Source organism: Macaca thibetana, chromosome 16, assembly GCF_024542745.1.
Source record: "Macaca thibetana thibetana isolate TM-01 chromosome 16, ASM2454274v1, whole genome shotgun sequence".
Lineage (NCBI taxonomy): Eukaryota > Metazoa > Chordata > Mammalia > Primates > Cercopithecidae > Macaca > Macaca thibetana.
In genome coordinates, this window is record NC_065593.1 from 57,315,587 (window position 1) to 57,333,713 (window position 18,127).

General features: G+C 59.5%; 1 protein-coding gene and 1 long non-coding RNA gene across 2 annotated transcripts; one reads left to right on the forward strand and one right to left on the reverse strand.

Moving 5' to 3' along the window:
- Positions 1-7,598: 7,598 nt before the first annotated feature.
- Positions 7,599-9,038, forward strand: LOC126938973 (uncharacterized). The gene is made up of 2 exons (XR_007720270.1): positions 7,599-7,670; positions 8,626-9,038. It is a non-coding gene; the product is annotated as an uncharacterized LOC126938973 (long non-coding RNA).
- A 5,056-nt stretch (positions 9,039-14,094) lies between these two features.
- On the reverse strand, positions 14,095-17,783 carry UTS2R (urotensin 2 receptor). Its single transcript, XM_050763726.1, has 2 exons — positions 17,604-17,783; positions 14,095-16,113 (listed from the first exon to the last, which is right to left on the reverse strand). Exon 2 carries the CDS (start codon positions 16,029-16,031, stop codon positions 14,862-14,864), a length of 1,170 nt encoding a protein of 389 aa, XP_050619683.1. The 5' UTR covers positions 16,032-16,113; positions 17,604-17,783; the 3' UTR covers positions 14,095-14,861.
- Between the last annotated feature and the right edge of the window lie 344 nt (positions 17,784-18,127).

Consider the following 18,127-nt stretch of genomic DNA (forward strand, 5'->3'; position numbering starts at 1 on the left):
CCCAGGCTGGAGTGTGGTGGCGCGATCTGGGCTCACTGCAAGCTCCGCCTCCCGGGTTAAAGCCATTCTCCTGCCTCAGCCTCCTGAGTAGCTGGGACTACAGGCGACCGCCACCTCGCCCGGCTAGTTTTTTTGTATTTTGAGTAGAGACGAGGTTTCACCGTGTTAGCCAGGATGAAGAATTTCCTTCTTCTAAAGTGGGAACATATGGCTCACGCTGGTAATCCCAGCACTTTGGGAGGCTGAGGCAGGAGGGTCACTTGAGCCCAGGAGCTGGAGACCCATCTGGGCAACATCGTGAGATGCTGTCTGTACAAGAAATTTTTAAAAAATGTAGCTGGGCGTGGCAGCCTGCTCCTGTGGTCCCCGCTACTCAGAGCTGAGGCAGGAGGACTAATTGAGCCCAGGAGGTCGAGGCTGCAGTAATCCGTGACGGCTCCACTGCACTCCAGCCTGGGAGACAGAGCAAGACCCTGTCTAAAAAAAAATTTTTATCATTGAAGTCTGGGTATGTTTTAAAAATAAAAAAGTGGGAAAATACTGAGCACAGCAGTGAATCCGCACACCCTGGGCTTTGCCCCAGAAGTGCTTGTGAACCTGATGAAAGCCTCGGGTGTGGCCGGCCTGAGGCTCTTCCAGGAGCCATGCGGGGTGATTGGTTCCGCTAGAAGGTTCCGGGGTGATTGGTTCCGCTAGAAGGTTCCAGGGAGGAACTGGAGTCTCCGGCGTGTCCTCTGATGAGTGATCTGTTTTTAAGTAAAAGTGTTTCATTACAATCAAAGATGATTATTCCTTTTAAAATAAAGAATCTGAGGAGGGCGAGTCCTGCTGTCAGGAAGGAAGCATCAGGAGACGTTTCCTGCTTCCATCTGTGCTCCCAGCCTGGCGGTGGCCCTGTCCCTGCTACCTGCGTGGACAGGGGACAGGGTCTCCAGGACGCGGCAGCCACCAGAGCCAGGCCCGAGCGCACAGCCGTGCATTGCGAAGGCAAAGCCGAAACACGAGGTCCCCGCGTGTCCGAGTCTGGGGAGTATGGAGGGCCCTCAGGCTGGGTTTCTTGAGTTGTGTGAAAAGCTCCATGTACCTGCCCCGAGTTCTCACGAAGGGAAGGAAGCCACGAAAGCAGAGGCCACGACGGTGAAGTGAGTGGGGAGGGCTCCGGGGAGGGCCTTGGTGCCATGTGGGTGTGTGACCCGGCCAGTGAGGCCGCAGGGTGAGCAAGCAAAGCCATTTCTACGTATAGGAGACTCGCTTTCAAAGGAAAGGAAACGGGCGTGGCCCTCCCATCACTGGCCCCGTCCCGGAAGACTGGTCACCATGGCCAGCCTGGAGCTGACTCTGCATGGTGTGTGGGTCGCTGCCAGGATCCCACATGGCAGCCACCACTCACCCCTGCATGGTCACAGCCCTGGTGTGGAGGGTGGTGGCCTCCGCTCCCTCCACCTTCTTTCCTGATGGGGACTCCGGCCCAGCGGAGCTCATCACCGAGATGGGAGCCAAGGGCCTGAGACACCAGCGGTGTGTGCCACGCCCACTCACCACTCATCTCCCAGGGCAGCGCTCGCTGCTGGACAGCCCTGGGCTGGGGAGCTGGGGGACCGGCGGCCGGAGGGTAGCCCCGTGAGCTCAGGGGTGGCCCACGCATCAGGAAGGCTCCGTCCACACTGGATGCTGTCCCTGACCTGCTGCATGTCACTCTCTTTGTCACACTGTGGCACTGCTCAGTACTGCTCCTTGCCCTGTGACCTGGGGGTGCCCAAGCATCGCCCCTCACCTGGCCAGCCCATGCATCTTCTGTCCCTCTCTGTCCGTTTCTGTCCAGTCTCTGTCCCCCTCTGGCTGCTGTTTCTATCCAGCGTCCTCACATCATAGAGCCTCCTGGCCCCCAAGGCAGGTGGGTGAGGGACGAGACTAGGCCAGCTGGGAGCAATAAGAGTTATTTTCCATTTATTCCATTTACACATCACTTCCAAATAATGTGCGGAGCATCAACAAAGCACGAGGCAGGAAGAGGATGAAACAGCAACAGCAGATGAGGATGGGCTGAGGAGGAGGCCCCTGTGCCAGCAGCAATGAAGATGGATCCCGAGGCTCCCTGTGTGGGGGAAGAGGGCCTGGGGTCCCCTGCAAATCAGTCCATCTCCGTGTCTTTCCTGGGGACACCCAACACATACTGGAAACATCTGAGTTTCAGGAGAAGAGTGGGTCAGGCCCTTTGCCGTCCCCTGGGTTCACTTTGCATGGCCACACTTTTCTTCCCAGGAAGGGGCCCCATGGCTCCTGTCTAGCATCCCGGGAGGCGGCCACACCCCGCCGAGACGCACTGGGCCTCTTCTCCGTGTGTCTCTGTCCTTCCTGTCTGCTCCCAGCCCCAGTGCAGGGTGGGGATCAGGTCCTGGCCGGCTTAGGGCAATGCCAGGCAGCAGCCGCACCCTCATGGACCCCAGGCTCCCAGCAGCCCCTCCGGCAGCCCACCCTTGGGGGCTTGCCCCACCCCGCCTGCCAGCACGCTGTGCCTAGAGGGCACGGGAGGGTCTGTGGCCGGAGACCAGAGCAGGTGCTCGGCCTGACTGAGGCCTTGCCTGGGCTTTCCTTCCCCCATAGCCCCTTGTGAGGCCAGGCCAGGCTCACTCTCCCCACATGTCCCTCGGCCCTGGGACCCCACACCCAGGCCCTCCTGCTAGCCAGTCCTGTCCTGTGTCTTCATTTCGGCTGGCGTGTGCAGCCACCTCCCTGCACTGGGCCCTCCCTGGGTGGCCACGCTGTGTTTAGGGCTCTGGAGCATGCAGCCCTCAGAGGGGAGCCCAGACCCCTCAGCCCCGGTCAGAACTTGCTGGCATCCCCACCTCACTGTCTGTCCAGCCCCATTCCTGTGCTCACACCCACTGGCCCTGGAGTCCTGCCCGTGGTGAGGTGGGTATACTGGCTCCCGCCTCTCGTTGGGCCTCTCCCTCCACCCCTGAATCCACACCCCCCAGGACTGCCTCTTAGCGGCGTCCCAGGGAGAAGGCTCCTGGTCCCCAGCTGCCCGGCCTGGCATGAAGATGGCCGCACACTGGAGGCCAGGACAAGGCGGAGGGAGGACCGGGGAGAAGCGCCTGGGGATGGAGACAGCTCCTCCCCATCAGGCCCTAGCCCCAGCCCCGGTCTGGCTCCCAGCCCCTAGGAGGAATTTTGGCTCCCGTGGCCAGGTCTGGCTGAAGTACAGGGGGGCGGCACCTTCGGTTTCCCGCCGACTCCTATTTCTGGGGTGAGACATAGCTCTGTGTTTTTAATCATGCTGTGGGGTGTTGGAGGCCACCTGGACAGACAGAGCCTAGCCCGACGTCCTCTGAGGACCCGTCAGTCCCAGGCACCTGCATGTGTCCACTCCTGGGATTCTCAGCACTGGGTCCCAGGCACGGCCTGGGTGGTCCCTCGAGCCGAGGTCCCTTAGCTGTGAAATAGGAGAGGTCTCCGTTGGAGAGCAGCCCAGTGGTGGGCTCTGCCAAGGGGGCTGCCGTCGGGGCCATGAAATACACAACAGCCCAGCCCAGGCCGCATGGCCTGTGGGTTACTGTGGGCTTCAGGGAAGCAGGGGTGGGGGGCTTGCTAGGAGGTCCCCTTGGGCTGGCTGGAGGTGACAGGAAGATCCCACGCCTAGCTGGCAGTGGGATCTGCAGGGGCCCCATGCGGGGAGGGCACAGAGGAGCTGGGGTTTGGACCTTAGTCTCCAGGCTGCAGACCGCCGAGGCTGTGTCCGGCTCTGACCTCACTCACCCCCCCGGCCCTCCCAGCCTGGATCTCCTTGGCTGCAGGCGGGCAACAGTGACAGGACAGAGGTACCCAGCCTTGGGCCAGTGCCAGCCTGTGCACCTGTCCCGGTGGCTTGGGGCACACGATGCCTCTGGGGCCTGGGTCAGTCCCAGGAGAACTGGCCTCCCCTGACCCCTGCATGGGGCTGGGCACTCAGCCTGGGAAAAGCCGGAGTCTGGAACAGCCTGGCTGTTGGCCTTGGCAGCCTCGCTTCCGGCCGGGACTGTCATCTGTCTGGAATTCAAATGGAAAAACCTGCCCTTGTGAGTGATGAGGGAAGGTACCAGACAGCACGGGTTGCCCCGAGCGCTTTCCTAGGGTCAGAAAGGGGCCTGTGCGCCCCGGCACCTCCCGGGGCTGACCCTCCAGGTGGTCAGGAGTGCACCTGTGACGCTGCGCAGGTTCGGGTAGGCAGAGCGCAAGTCTTTGCCAAGCAGCTCCAGCCGTCCTCCCTGGCCAGGGCCGCCTCACCCCACCAGCGCAGTCACTGCTGCCACCCACAGCGGCAGGCCTCCTTGAGGTCCATTCCACGGGGACGGACTCCCAAAGCAGAGAGCACCCGGGCAGGTGAACAGCGGAGCCTGCTGGTTGCAGGTGCGACCCACTTCCTGAAGCACACTGTTCCTGGAATGCCTGGGAGTTCGGCAGCCCTAAATGGCAGGTGCTTCTCTGTTGAGGAATAACTCATGTGAAGTGCGACTTGGGGCCTTGAGACCCCTGTGTCCACGCGCCGGTGCACCCCACCCTCCCCGCCGTGGACCCCAGAAGACCACGTCCTCCATGCTCACTAGTGGGAAGGTGGGAGGGTGGGACCTGGGGGTGTCTGAAAAAGCCCCTTTGGACTTGAGGTCAGTTTGGGGGACGTGGTGTCCACCCCCACTGCCCTGCAGCAGCTCTGGTCAGGGAGCGGCGATTGGAAACCAAACCCCAGCCACGCCAGAGCCGCCTGAGACAGAACAGACGTGGGGCAGACTGTGAGGGAGCCTGGCAAACCAATCAGCCACCACCAGGCATCCACCCCCAGCGGGGGACACAGTTCATTCATGTGTTCCTTCAACCCCCAGGCATGGGCCATCTGCTGCCTTGTTCTCGGGGCCGAGGCCTGCCCAGGACACCTTCTCCCTCGCCAGTTTTGCTCTGGGCTGAAGCAGCTGGGGGTGTGGGTTGGGGGATATGCCAGTGCTGGAACCCAGCCCCTCTCCTGATGCAGGCGGGGGCCCCATCCCGGCTGCTCCGCTGCCCAGGGCCTTCCAGGGGAGCTGCACACCCCACAGCAAAGGCCTCTCCAGCGTAGGCCTCACCCCTTACCACGTAGCCCGAACCCAAATTTACAAAACCTTCGATCCCAGCACAGTTGGTGTCTCACAAAGGGATTTTCGGCAGCCTTTTCACGAAAAGAAATTCCTTCCCCAAGTGCACCTAACAGCCAGTAAATTCCAGGTGCTTGCGGCGGACAACGGGAGGGCCCGTCCCTTGCTGGGGAGCGTCCACGGCACAGCTGAAGCTGCTTTTGCGGAACAGGGAGACGGCGAGACAGCGAGACAGTTTCCACCTGCTCAGCGATTCCGCCCCTGGGTTCTACCCAGGACAAACGAAAGCAGAGGCTGAGGCAGCAGCGTTCACAGCAACTTCCTTAGCAACTGCCCACCCAGGGCTGGGCCCAAACAGCCGCCCCTCGGCAGCGGCAGCAAAATCCCTCCGCCAGGCCCCAGCAGCAGAACGGAGGCATCTGTGCTGCGAAGGGAGGGAGTCCGGGCATGCAAAGACTGCAGGCTGCAGGCTCCCATTTGTAAGGAGTTCCGGAACCAGCAACACCTGCCAACGGCCTGCAGCAGGGACACAGCCTCGCGGGGAGGGGCCGGGGGCCTTGCGGGGAAGTGGGGGGCATTGTGGGGAGGGTCCAGGGGGTATTACGGGGGTTAGGGGACATTGTGGGCATTGTGGGGAGGGTCCAGGGGGCATTGTGGGGATTGTGGAGAGGGTCTGGGGGCATTGCAGGGGGTGGGGGGCATTGTGGGGATTGTGGGGAGGGTCCAGGGGGTATTATGGGGGTTAGGGGACATTGTGGGGATTGTGGGGAGGGTCTGGGGGCATTGCGGGGTGTGGGGGGCATTGTGGGGATTGTGGGGAGGGTCCAGGGGGCATTATGGGGGTTAGGGGACATTGTGGGGATTGTGGAGAGGGTCTGGGGGCATTGCAGGGGGTGGGGGGCATTGTGGGGAGGGTCCAGGGGGCATTACAGGGGTTAGGGAGCATTGTGGGCATTGTGGGGAGGGTCCAGGGGGCCTTGTGGGGAAGTGGAGGGCATTGTGGGAATTGTGGGGAGGGTCCAGGGGGCATTACGGGGGGTGTAGGGGGACATTGTGGAGATTGTGGGGAGGGTCTGGGGGGTGTTACGGGGGTTAGGGGACATTGTGGGGATTGTGGGGAGGGTCCAGGGGGTATTATGGGGGTTAGGGGACATTGTGGGGATTGTGGGGAGGGTCTGGGGGCATTGCAGGGTGTGGGGGGCATTGTGGGGATTGTGGGGAGGGTCCAGGGGGCATTATGGGGGTTAGGGGACATTGTGGGGATTGTGGAGAGGGTCTGGGGGCATTGCAGGGGGTGGGGGGCATTGTGGGGAGGGTCCAGGGGTCATTACAGGGGTTAGGGAGCATTGTGGGCATTGTGGGGAGGGTCCAGGGGGCCTTGTGGGGAAGTGGAGGGCATTGTGGGAATTGTGGGGAGGGTCCAGGGGGCATTACGGGGGGTGTAGGGGGACATTGTGGGGATTGTAGGGAGGGTCTGGGGGGTGTTACGGGGGTTAGGGGACATTGTGGGGATTGTGGGGAGGGTCTGGGGGCATTACAGGGGTTAGGGGACATTGTGGGATTGTGGGGACGGTCCAGGGGGCATTACGGGGGGGTGTAGGGGGACATTGTGGGGAGGGTCCAGGGGGCATTGCGGGGATTGTGGGGAGGGTCTGGGGGGCATTGCGGGGGTGGGGGACATTGTGGGCATTGTGGGGAGGGTCCAGGGAGCATTACGGGGGCTAGGGGGCATTGTGGGATTGTGGGGAGGGTCTGGGGGCATTGTGGGGGGTGGGGGACATTATGGGGATTGTGGGGAGGGTCTGGGGGGCACTGCGGGGGTGGAGGGACATTGCAGGGAGGGTCCAGGGGAGCCTGGCAGTGGTCGGGGCTGTGGGCACAGCAGAGCTGTGGTGCTGGGGGCAGCCGGCCGTGGACACTTCACTTGGGACCTGTCAGAGCCGGGGTCTTTTGCTTTCAGGGCAGAAGGACTTTTGCTGAAACCCCCGCAGAGCACTCGATTTCTTTCGTGGGTTGTGCCATGCACTCCACTGTCGCTGCCCCCGAACGGCCCCTGGTGCTATGTCCCTCCTACCTGAGCAGACTCTGGCTGAAGCCCCGGACACAGCTGGGGTGGCCACGGGGACTCCTGAGGAGAGGGGCTGTCCACACAGCCTGGTGGCTTGGAGCCCCGGGACCCCCACGCTTGGGCTCAGGGTGGGGCTGGATGAGGTCTGAGTAAGGGAGTTGGGTGCCAGGAAAGGGCAGGGCCTGGGGAGGGAAGGGAAGAGGGGACAGGAGGAGAAGAGCCTCCAGGGGTGGCGCAGAGGGCAGGGGCCATGCGTAGATGGATGCGCAGGCCTGGGCCCAGCTCTGACCTCCCCAGCTGCCAGACTCTTGCATGCCACATCCTCGTCCTCCTCCAAGGCAGGCGCCCGGCAGCCCCGTGTGCAGGAGACGCACAGCACGCACCACCCCAAGCCTGGCTACGTTTGAGGCAACCATGAAGGCCTCAGACATTCAAACTTTTTAATAGACCGGGAGTGGTGGCTCACGCCTGGAATCTCAGCACTTTGGGAGGCTGAGGTGGGGGGATCACTTGAGCCCAGGAGTTTGAGACCAGCCTGGGCAACATAGGGAGACCCTTGTCTCTACAAAAAATACAAAAATTAGCTGGGTATGGTGGCACGTGCCTGTAATCCCAGCTACTTAGGAGGCTGAGGTGGGAGGATCACCTGAACCCAGGAGGTGGAGGCTGCAGTGAGCCAAGATCACACCACTGCACTCCAGCCTGGACAGCAGAGCAAGACCCCATCTTTAAAAAATTTGGTAACCATCCTGATTTTAAAGCTGTGTATACCTTTTGGGAGAAATCTGGAAACGACTCAAAAGTATAAAAAGTAAAAAAACAAAAAACAAAAAAACTACCTAAAATTTCCTACCAAGGGCTAACGCTGTTGCTTTTTTCTTTCTTTTCTTTTTTTTTTTTTTGAGACGGAGTCTCGCTCTGTCTCGCAGGCTGGAGTGCAGTGATGTGATCTCAGCTCACTGCAACCTCTGCCTCCTGGGTTCAATTGATTCTCCTGCCTCAGCCTCCCGAGTAGCTGGGATTACAGGCATGTGCCACCACACCTGGCCAATTTTTGTATTTTTAGTAGAGATGGGGTTTCACCATGTTGTCTAGGCTGGTCTTGAACTCCTGACCTCGTGATCCACCCGCCTTGGCCTCTCAACATGCTGAGATTACAGGCGTGAGCCACCGTGACCGGCCCACTGTTGCTATTTTAAAGTGTCCCTGTCAAGCTTTGATGCATACATGCACACACATGCGCCCACACATGCCTACACAGCCATGTGTGCATACAACACAGGGTCACAGTCACACACAGCCACACGTCTACACAGCCATGTGCACACACGACACAGGGTCACAGTCTCACACGCCACACTTGGAACGCCACACTTTCACCACATATCCACACACACATTCTTGTTTGTTCCAAATGAAACGTGGATTAAATCACTCGGTTTCACTTTCCAGCTTCCGTCATTGGCCGTCATGCCTTGGATCTGTCCCGTTAAGGACACTCCGAAACGGAGCTTTGCTATTCTCTGAAGATACACAAAATCCTCCACTGCTCATGTCATCATCTATTTACCAGCTGTGGGAAATTCCACGGTGCCTGTGGTTTTCAAAGTGATGCTGAAGCAAGCACCTTTGTGCACACATCTTGATCCACGTCTGATTTTTAAACTTCAGATAAAATCCTGGAAGTGAAATGGCTGGAGAGAGAGTTACGGCAGAGCTAGGGCGTTCCATCCAGCGCGGCTTCCGCTTTGGTGTTGAGTCGTCCTTTCTGCATCGGAATTCTGACTCCCGAAGTTACATTTCTCTCCCTGTCTCTGACGGTTCTAGGTGCCAGGTCATACTTTCAATAATCATTCAATAACCTTTTGCTTCTCTTTTTTTTTCAGGACGGAGTCTCTCTCTGTCGCCCAGGCTGCAGTGCAGTGGTGTGATCTCAGCTCACTGCAACCTCTGCCTCCCCGGTTCAAGCGATTCTCTTCCCTCAGCCTCCTGAGTAGCTGAGATTACAGGCGCCCACCACCACGCCTGGCTAACTTTTGTATTTTGGTAGAGACAGGGTTTCACCATGTTGGCCAGGCTGGTCTCGAACTCCTGACCTCAGGGGATCTGCCCGCCTCAGCCTCCCAAAGTGCTGGGATTACAGGCGTGAGCCACCACACCCGGCCCCTACTTCTCAGTTTAGAATATATTCACTGCTACTTCCTCTTCACTCGTTGTGACTTTATACCTGGCATTTACATATAAAATTCCATCTGGATTTGAGGGTGCTGTCCTCAGTACCCTTTCCCCGGGACAGAACTCCACCTGGGCTGTACCCCCTGCCAGAGGGTTCCTGGCAGAGCCTAGGAAATGTGCCAAAGAGAGAACGCAGAGCGAGAGCGCAAAGCAGCTGCCAGGCCTGACGGGCTCTGGGGACCCTGAAACAATGGAGGCTTGGCAGGGCAGGGCTGTGGGTGAAGGTGTGGGTGGGAGTCTGTGGTGGTGTGAGTGTGAGTGGGTGTGAGCCTGCGGTGGTGTGTGAGTGGGTGTGAGTGGTGGTGTGTGTGGGTGTGAGCCTGCGATGGTGTGAGTGGGTGTGTCTGTGGTGGTGTGAGTCTGTGGTGGTGTGAGTCTGCGGTGGTGTGAGTCTGCAGTGGTGTGAGTGTGACTGTGAGTCTGCGGTGGTGTGAGTGTGAGTGGGTGTGAATCTGTGGTGGTGTGTGACTGGGTGTGAGCCTGTGCTGGTGTGAGTGTGTGAGTCTGCAGTGGTGTGTGACTGGGTGTGTCTGTGGTGCTGTGTGAGTGGGTGTGAGCCTGCGGTGGTGTGAGTGTGAGCCTGCAGTTGTGTGTGAGTGGGTGTGAGTCTCCAGTGGTGTGTGGGTGTGAGCCTGCAGTGGTGTGAGTGTGACTGAGTGGGAGCTTGCGGTGGTGTGTGGGTGTGAGTCTGTGGTGGTGTGAGTGTGAGTGGGTGTGAGTCTGCGGTGGTGTGTGACTGGGTGTGAGAGTGTGGTGGTGTGTGTGACTGGGTGTGAGCCTATGGTGGTGTGGGTGTGAGTCTGCGGTGGTGTGAGTGAGAGTGGGTGTGAGCCTGCAGTGGTGTGTGGGTGTGACTGAGTGGGAGCTTGCAGTGGTGTGAGTCGGTGTGAGTCTGCAGTGGTGTGGGTGTGAGTCTGCGGTGGTGTGAGTGTGAGTGGGTGTGAGCCTGCGGTGGTGTGAGTGTGAGTGGGTGTGAGTCTGCTGGGGTGTGAGTGTGACTGGGTGTGTCTGTGGTGGTGTGAGTGTGACCGGGTGTGAGTCTGTGGTGGTGTGTGTGAGTGGGTGTGAGTCTGCAGTGGTGTGGGTGTGAGTCGGTGTGAGTCTGTGGTGGTGTGTGTGAGTGGGTGTGAGTCTGCTGGGGTGTGAGTCTGCAGGGTGTGTGGTGGTGTGTGAGTGTGACCGGGTGTGAGTCTGTGGTGGTGTGTGTGAGTGGGTGTGAGTCTGCAGTGGTGTGAGTGTGAGTGGGTGTGAGTCTGCGGTGGTGTGAGTGTGAGTGGGTGTGAGTCTGCGGTGGTGTGTGACTGGGTGTGAGCCTGTGGTGGTGTGAGTGTGACTGGGTGTGAGTCTGCGGTGGTGTGTGGGACCATGTGTGTCCTGGGAGGCAGGGGGCCAGTGCTGCTGCTTACAGAGCTACTTGTCACTGACGTCATTGCTATGGAGGCCCCCAGGGCGGAAGGCAGGTGCGCTGCGGGGTCGCCAGCGGGTCGGGTGATGCACAAGCATGGCGCATGGTGACTGGGTGACGTGTTGATGAGGATGGGGCCGGGGCTGGGGGCTGCACAGGGGCGCCCACTGCTGCCCCGTCCACACCCAGACAGGGGGAGCAGGCACCGAAGAGAACGCTCACCTTGTGATCTGGGGTCCACTGCGCTGTGTGTGCCCACCTCTGCATCTTCGCGGTTCTTCAACAAGAGGCACTGAAAACCAGAGTAGGGCTCAGGGTGGGGGGACTCCCTCCCGGAACCAGGCGCCCCTCCGGGAGGAACTGCGGTTCCACCTGCCAGCCTTCCAGCCAGTGCTTTGTTTCAGCGCCCAGGTCTTCAGGTCTCCCTTCCCCGCCTCTGCCTGCTCCTTGTTTTATGGTGGCTTTTCCTGGTGTCCTGAGAGCCTCGCTGCTCTGGTTTCTCAGAATTCATTACTTAGATGTTTTTTTTGTTTTGTTTTTGTTTTTTTGAGACAGAGTCTCGCTCTGTTGCCCAGGCTGGAGTGCTGTGGCACCATCTCGGCTTGCTGCAAGCTCTGCCTCCCGGGTTCACGCCATTCTCCTGCCTCAGCCTCCCCGGTAGCTGAGACTGCAGGCACCCGCCACCACGCCCAGCTAATTTTTTGTATTTTTAGTAGAGACGGGGTTTCACCGGGTTAGCCAGGATGGTCTCGATCTCCTGACCTCGTGATCCGCCCGTCTCGGCCTCCCAAAGTGCTGGGATTACAGGCGTGAGCCACCGTGCCCGGCCATCCCCCCGTTACTTAGGTTTTATTTCTTTTCTCTCCTGGCCCTGAGTCATTCACCCCTAGTTTTGTTTTCTCTTTTATCCAGGTGTTTCCCTCAGCCCACGCTCACATGCACACGCGTGCCTGTGCCACCCTTTTCTTCACATTACCCAGCCCTGCCCTGAAGCTCTGCCTTTCAGGGGAACTCTGTCCACATCGGCCCCGTGGTGACATCCGTGGAGGACACACGTGGTTGTAGATGCTTGTGTGGTCACCTCCAGCAACTGTGTCTCACATCATGGGGACCACCCACCCTCTCCAAACACAAGTGGGGGGAGAGGACCCACTTTCTGCCCCTTGGGGACAGCAGGTGGCCGGCTGAGTTGGGTGGAGGGTGGCACTGGGGTGGTCTCCTCTGGGGTGTGGGGCTGCAGGGCCCCTCCTGGGACCCGAGTCTTCAGCTGTGTTCTAACATGGAATCCAGGGGGTCATGGATGGGACCATGTTGCTCCAGAAATTCCTTCCTCTGGAGCTTCTTGGCTCTGAAGACGTGGGGGGCCTTCCACAGAAGTGGGGGGTCTCCTGGAAAAGTGGGGGGCCAGGAGCAGTGAGCAGCTGCCATGATACAGCCGCTGCCGGTCACCACCCTGGGCCCCACGCCGCAGGCAGGTGCTCAGCGCAGAAGCCGTGTTGGTGCGGGCAGACCAGGAAGGCAGTAGCAAGAAGTTAAGCATGGAGTCTCCCCACGTCCTATGCCCCGCTGTCTTGGCTGCTGCCGAGAGTCTGCGTGTCAGGTGAGGACAGTGCCAGCTGGAACCGCCAGGGACCAGCTCTGGCTGTCAGATGTTTAATTTTAATTTTGCTTCTCTACAAAGACAGCAGCTTTAGGAATCAGGCTTGGGTTGAGAAAAAGAAAGCACCTCCAATCCCCAAAGCTCTCCTTCTGCATCAGAGATGCTGTGAGGATGCGAGGCTGGGGTGGCTCCTCGGAGCCTCCGGAAGGGGCGTCATCAGCCCTGTCCCACCTCCGAGGAGTTGCCTGCTCCCCGGGTGATTTTAGCAGCACATTTTTTTCTTTTCTTTTAGACAGGGTCTCACTCTGTCGCCCAGGCTGCAGTGCAATGGCGCAATCTCAGCTCACTGCAACCTCTGCTGCCCAGGTTCAAGCGATTCTCCTGCTTCAGCCTCCTGAGTAGCTGGGATTACAGGCACCTGCCACTGCGCCCAGCTAGTTTTGTTGTATTTTTAGTAGAGATGGGGTTTCACCATCTTGGACGGGCTGGTCTTGTACTCCTGACCTCGTGATACACCTGTCTCAGCCTCCCAAAGTGCTGGAATTACAGGCGTGAGCCACTACGCCTGTAATTTATTACTTCTTTTATTTTTCTTTTTTCTTTTTTTTCTTTTGAATTTTAAAGATCAGATTTATTTGGAGAAAGCAAAAAACACACAACCCAAAGATGGGATTTTATATCTAAGACAAATCCCAGATTACAATCTACAGATTACAAATCCCAGATTACAATCTACAGATTATGAACCACTTTCATAGAAGATATTTTTGTACACATTTTACATGTATTCAGGAGTGGGACGTACATCCGTCTCTATTTCAGTTTTAACAGAGGGACAAGGTTGGGGAGTGGGATCTTTTTGTTTTTAAGGTAAAACACGACAGAACTCGCACATTCAGGGGCACGGTTCTGTGGCACTGGCTCGTTCACAGTGTCGCCCAGCCACCGGCGTCTAGTTCCAGAGCACTTTCGTCACTCCAGGGGAGACCTACAAGCATTGCCCCTCTTCTGGGAGGCCCTGGGGACAGGGCTGCATGCTCATTCCCGACGCCTGCGACAGTCCTGCCAGCGGAGCTGTGCTCACTCCACTGAGGGGCAGGTGCTGGAGGGACCGAGTGGGCATGACCCCTGCCCCAGTGTTCAGATGGAGCCCCAAGGGGCTGGTAGTCTGGGCATGGGGTGGGGAGGGGAGGCCAGGCTGGGGGAGGCTGTGCAGGGTCCGGGGCCTGGACTGGGGGCTGGAGAGGGGCAGTCGCCAGAGAGAGGATGGTTGGCCAAGCTGAGAGCAGGGGCAGGAAGTCTGTCCAGGAGGCAGCGAGGGGTGAGTGGGGCAGAGACTGCCAAGGGTACTGTGAGGCGGGACCTGGATTCCGTTCCTTTTTTTTTTTTTTTTTTTGAGACGGAGTCTTGCTCTGTGCCCCAGGCTAGAGTGCAGTGGTGCGATCTCGGCTCACTGCAAGCTCCGCCCTCCCGGGTTCACGCCATTCTCCTGCCTCAGCCTCCCGAGTAGCTGGGACTACAGGCGCCTGCTACCTCGCCCGGCTAATTTTCTTGTATTTTTAGTAGAGACGGGGTTTCACCGTGTTAGCCAGGATGGTCTCGATCTCCTGACCTCGTAATCCGCCCGTCTCGGCCTCCCAAAGTGCTAGGATTACAGGCTTGAGCCACCGCGCCCGGCCCTGGATTCCGTTCCTGATCAGACCAGAGCCAGATGTGGATGAGAGGCCAGGGGGCCTGTAGGTGCGGCCAGTGACCCTGGCCTCTTGCGTTCTGCACCTGAAGCCTCAGGCCTCTGCTGGGCAGTGCCTTCCCCCTGCTCCACCCCTCAGCCCACGCTGCCAGAGCCTCCCCTCCTGGCCACCTTCCCTGCCCCATATCAAGTGCCAGACCAGCTGCCTGCACAGACCTCAAAGGCAGGTGCACCCCTCACCCCAGCCAGACCCACAGGCTCCTCCTTGAGCTGCCGGTGTCATGCTGGGGGTCCTGCCGGCTGATCCTCCCACCCCTCAGATGTGGCATCCCCCACGCTGAGGCAGGACACGGAAGCCAGCTCAGGGTTGATTGTTCCAGTGGCAAAGCCATAAGGGATGGAGTCACACAGGCTGGGACGGGAGCCGCGGGGACGCTGGCTGAGAGGAGGAGGGTCCCGGGGGCGGCAGCCGCGCCACGGTCTCCACACGGGCCGGGCACTGGTGCCTGCTGCCCTCGGTCCCCAGAAGCCGGGACTGGAGTGGAGCCTCCTGGAGACCCTCAGGGAGGCGGGTGGGTGCTTCTGGGCATCACGGGGAGGGCACTGAGGGGAAGCGAGCAGGATCTTTCCGGAAGGGGGCTGAGGAGGAGGGGCAGAGCCTGTGATTTCGGAGTGGGGGGCTCTGCAGAGGGGCTCCCGGTAGTGGCTGAGGCTTTGGGGCCCGTCCCCGCCTGGACTCCAGCCGCCCCTCCGCGTGCTCACGCCGGGTCCCTGGGACTCTCGAGCGCAGGTCCGGCCGGGGCCGCCGCCGCCAGCACGAGGCTCTCAGTGGGCTGCGGGCTGCAGGAAGACCGGGAGCGGCCGGAGCCGCGCTGGAAGCGGGCGCGGGGCTGCAGGGAGGGAACGGGCCCCCGGACTCCGCCGCTGCCCGGGCTGCGCACGCGGCCGCGTAGGTGGTCGCGGTAGTTCCTGGTGAGCAGCGTGTAGAGGAAGGGGTTGGCGCAGCTGTTGCCGTAGGTGAGGCAGGTGGTCAGGTAGTTGACGATGCGCGCCGTCCGCGGCGCCAGCGGGGCCTCGCGGTACTGGGCGAGCAGCTGCCACAGCCAGAAGGGCAGGAAGCAGGCCCAGAAGAGCAGCACGATGCCCAGCACCAGGCGCAGCGCGCGCGCCCCGGGCCGCCGGGCCCGCTTGAAGGAGGCGCGCTGCGAGCGGCGGTAGGCGCGGGCCAGACGCGCGTAGAGTAGCCCGATGAGCAGCCCGGGCCCCGCGATGCTGGTGGCGAAGAGCAGCGTCAGGTAGGCGCGGTGGGCGCGCGGGCCCCAGGCGGGCAGGCACAGGCTCTTGGGGCCCCGGCGCACCAACCGCATGGCCAGCATCACGGGCAGCGTCAGCAGCAGCGCCAGCAGCCAGGTGCCCAGCGCCAGCAGCTTGCGGTAGCCCTTGGGGCGCTGCACGGTGTCCAGCGGCCGCAGCACCGCGGCGTAGCGCTCGCTGCTCATGACGGTCAGCGTGAAGATGCTGGCGTGCATGGTCAGGAAGTCCAGGCTGAAGAGCACGCGGCAGCCCACATCCCCGAAGTGCCACTCCTTGGTGATGTAGGTGGCCACGATGAAGGGGATGCTGAGCAGGTACAGCAGGTCAGCCAGCGCCAGGTTGACCACGTAGATGTACATGGAGGCCACGGCGCGCAGGGAGCGGCAGGTGACCACCAGCGTGTAGGCGTTGCCCACCACGCCCACCACGCCCATGGCTGACAGCAGAGTCCCAATGGCACCCGTGGCCACCAGGTCCTCCAGGGAGCTGGGCTCTGTCGGGCTGGCCCAGGAGCTGTTGAGGGTTGCGTTGGGGCTGCCAGGTGGCTCCGGCACAGAGCTGCCGGTGGCCGCCAGTCCAGGGAAGCTGCTCGGGGACTCGGGGGTCAGCGCCATCTCTGACCCCTCAGGATCGGCTCAGGGCTGGGTGGTCACTCCCTGAGATGGGGCACGGGCACCTGTGGGCAACCAGCTCAGCCTGTGGGGAAAGAAGCCTGTTAAAGATGCAAGTAGGCAACCCATTCTGCTCCCAGGAGGCCATTGTGACGGCCGTTCCCACAGAGTCACGTGGGCCCCCCACTGCCCTCCGGCTCCTGGGGACTCTCTGGAAGTCACCAGCTCTGCAGGAGGACTCGAGTGCCACCAGATGAGCCACCCCAACCTCCCTCCCCCACCCCCACATGCCCCAGCAGGACCCCTGCCCCCGCCTCACTGTAGGTCCCGTGGCCTCTGGGATGGACTGGGCTTTTCTGAAAGCTGGAACACAGGAGGGCAGCCCCTGGGGCAGAGGTTGGCAGTGGACAGAGCTGGGAGTCCTGGGCTCTGCCTGCCCGCCCAGTGCACCCCCCAGGCCTCATTTTCTTATCTGTGCACGGGTGGGGCCCACTTACCCCAGAGTCCTTTCTCGTTTTTTATTTCACTTGTACATTTTTAAAAAGTTTTCTTCAGATTGCAAAACTAGTAGCTACTGACTTTAAAAGTCCAAATAGAAAAACATGTAAAGTAAGGAGAGGGAGGGCTCTGCAATCTCCATTTCTCATACAGGGAAATGAATTCGAGATGGATTGCAGGCCTAAGTGTGAAAGGTTAAATCAATCAGTCAAGGTTCTGGAAGAAAACGGGAATACTGGCATGACCTTGGATGGGAAAAGATTTCTTAAAAATGAACAAAAAATACTTGCAATAAAAGATTGAGCAAATGGGTTTCATTAAAATTAAGAACTTTACCAAGAAAGCGAAATCATAAGTCACAGGCTAGGAGATCATCAGAAAACATATATCAGGCAGGTTGCAGTGGCTCACGCCTGTAATTCCAGCACTTTGGGAGGCCAAAGCAAGTGGATCACCTGAGGTCAGGAGTTCAAAGCCAGCTTGGCCAACATCTCAAAACTCCGTCTCTACTGAAAATATAAAAATTAGTTGGCATGGTGGCACATGCCTGTAATCCCAGCTACTCGGGAGGCTGAGGCAGGAGAATTGTTTGAACTCGAGAGGTGAAGGTTGCAGTGAGCCAAGATTGAGATTGCGCCACTGCACTCCAGACTGGGCAACAAAGCGAGACTTCGTCTCAGAAAAAAAAAAAAGAAAGAAAGAAAGAAAGAAAGAACATAGACAAAAAGCTGGTAAGAAAAATATAGAGAACTGCAAATTAGTAAGGAAAAGACAACCCATTTGAAAAAAAAGAGATCAAAACCGTGACTGGGGACTCCCTGAAAAGGACACCCACGCGGCCAACAAGCAGGGAAATGCCAGTCATGGCCACAGAAGCCCCTGCGTGATGACAACGACGAAGGTGTGAAAAGGCAGACATCATTGTCAACAGGCATGGGGTCTGCAGAGGAGCTGGCCCCACCGTTTGCTGTTGCTGGGAACCTGGACTGCGCTGCCACTTTGGAAAACCATTGGCAAGACTTGCAGAGTTGACCGCCTAGACCTTCTCACCCGGCAATTCCACTTTTAGGTTTGTACCTTAGATAAAGGACTGCCAATGTCCAGAAAATGTCAAGTGTGCGAAAGTTCACGGCAGCGTGACTCCTAAGAAGCCGGAAACAGCTGGAATGTCCCCAGTGGAGGGGGCAAGCAAACTGTGACATGAAGCCAGTGAAGAAGGAGTCACCGCTGAGGTCAGCAGCCTGGACGAAGCTAGCAGAGCTGTGGGGCAGAAGAAACACAGGAGGCTGCCTGATTCCACGAGCCACGCTGAATTTAGGCCGAACACTCATGGCCGCACAGGGAGCAGTCTTGGCTGGGATGGGGCGGCATCAACAGGTGGGAGCGCTGGGGGCCTTCCAGGGCCTGGAAATGTGCCCTGCCTCGCTTTCCCACTAGCCTGGGTAGCTCCCCGCCCAGCTCCATCTGTCCAGAGGACCCTCAACCCGTTGCTGCCCCCACCCGGGGCGTTTCCAGAGCCCTCACCCAGGGGATGGCCCAGAAGCCCGGGGGGCACCGGGCTCCCCAGTTGTGCACGAGCCCGAGTCACGGGTAGGGGGACA